The sequence below is a fragment of the Chrysochloris asiatica genome, unplaced genomic scaffold (assembly GCF_000296735.1).
Source record: "Chrysochloris asiatica unplaced genomic scaffold, ChrAsi1.0 scaffold00123, whole genome shotgun sequence".
Classification (NCBI taxonomy): Eukaryota; Metazoa; Chordata; class Mammalia; order Afrosoricida; family Chrysochloridae; genus Chrysochloris; species Chrysochloris asiatica.
This window is the reverse complement of record NW_006408641.1, coordinates 8,211,887-8,213,686: the sequence shown is the minus strand read 5'-3', so window position 1 is coordinate 8,213,686 and position 1,800 is coordinate 8,211,887. Positions and strand designations below refer to the sequence as shown.

The 1,800-nt window shown below is 34.3% G+C and overlaps 1 protein-coding gene across 2 annotated transcripts in view; it reads right to left on the bottom strand.

Annotated features, from left to right (window-relative positions):
- EPB41L5 (erythrocyte membrane protein band 4.1 like 5) overlaps positions 1–1,800 on the bottom strand; it is a 169,130-nt gene that overhangs the window by 91,995 nt on the left and 75,335 nt on the right. For both annotated transcript variants that reach the window (XM_006868729.1, XM_006868730.1), the window contains exon 13: positions 1,418–1,445. In XM_006868729.1, the coding sequence (XP_006868791.1) occupies positions 1,418–1,445 (28 nt within the window). The remainder of the gene's footprint in view (positions 1–1,417; positions 1,446–1,800) is intronic.

Here is a 1,800-nt window from a genome sequence, read left to right as displayed (position 1 = left end):
GTCATCCTGGTCAACCCTACTTTGAGGAGGCATTTTTTTCCCCAGTCGCATTCTGAGTGCCTTGATTGTATCTTGATTGTATCAGGATTGACATTGAAATTTAAAGTGACAGTATCAACATAAAACCAAACGGCCACCATTCATCTGTCTGTTGTGCTATGGTGGCTTGAGTTGCTGTGATTTTGAGGGCTATGCTACCAGTATTTTAAATAACTGGCAGGGTCACTCATGGTGGACAGGTTTCTGATGAGCTTCCAGACAAAGACAGACTAGGAAGAAAGAGTGACAAACTACTTCCGAATCGCTAGTCACTGAAAACTCTATGAATAGCAGAGAAATTTAAAGCTATAGTCCAGTTTAACTAAAAATGTTTGCCTTGATCATTATACTCTTCTAAGAACCATCTGTATGGATCAATTGGACAACTTTGTTAAATCCCATCAAGTCAATTACAACCCATAGCAACCCATAGGGTTTCCGAGAAGCAGCTGGTGAGCTTGAACCGCCAACCTTGTGGTTCAAACCAACTTTGCAGGCCAGCGTATTACCCCACAGCATCGCACCAGGACTCCTAAATGGACAATAACAACTAACAAAAAATTAGAAAACTTAGAGGATAATGAGATTAAGTTAATGGGGGAGAAACAACTCAAAGGGTAAAAATGATTGCAGAACTTGAAGAATGTAATCAATGTCATTGAATTTTACATGTGAAAACTGTGGAATCAGTATACATTTTGCTGTGCACAGTCTCAGAAACAAAAGAAATAAAATCTTAGAAAGAATTCCTTTACAATAAAAGCCTTTAAATTTAAAAATGGTATTAATGGTACCTAAAAACTAAGACTGTAAATGCCCAGAAAATATCTTTTCTAGGGAAACACTTGCTTTTCTATATCTTCTGATTAGTTACTCCCATATATTTGTACTCTAACTGTGCTTTAGACATATTCTTCATGAGCAATCTCATGTATTGATGGCACAATTTCTAGGAAAGATGGCAAAATACATATAGTAGCACAAACAATTCTTTAAATTTAAAGCATAGAGTCCAAATAACCCATAAGTTTATATATTACACAGGAAAAAAAATGAGTTACTCCTTTATGTATTTCTACTCTCAAATTTTCACCATTTTATAATTCAAAAGATCTTATCATAATCTTAAAAGTTACAAATTTCTGTGTCATTCTCCAAATGACTTATACAATGCTTTTTAAATTGCTGCTGAGACTGCCAGCCCTTCCTGTCTCCAAAAAGAGCACTTGGGCAAAAACATGACAGAAACTCAATAGAAAGATAAATTGAAACAAACTATGGAACAGCTACGATACCTTCGATTCATTAATTAATAGCAACAACTATAGAAATTCTAAAACATCCAACATTAATTCCTAAGTTGCAAGATATGACTTACCTGAGTTCTTCAGGTTTTGCTGTGTTTGCTGAAAAAAGAAAAATTCCCATTAATCTCATCTTACATGAGAAATTGCTTCACTGTTGACAAAATACTATTTTGATCAATAAGCTGTATTTCTTAAGCAAATGTTCAAAGTCTTCATTTCACAAGTATTCTAGTGCTCATCCCATTAAAGTCAAGAATAACAATTACTTCCACTTTTTAAAATAAAGCAATAAAAATAAGGATCTCTTTCTTTACAACATACCATCTGTAAGTCTCTGTCACCTGAGTGAGTCTGAATCATCAGTGGAAAACAAGAGATAACTTGGGAACTTTTAAAACAATCATAAATTGAAGTGGTTTCCCTAACAGCTATGCATCACTTAATTTATAAGATA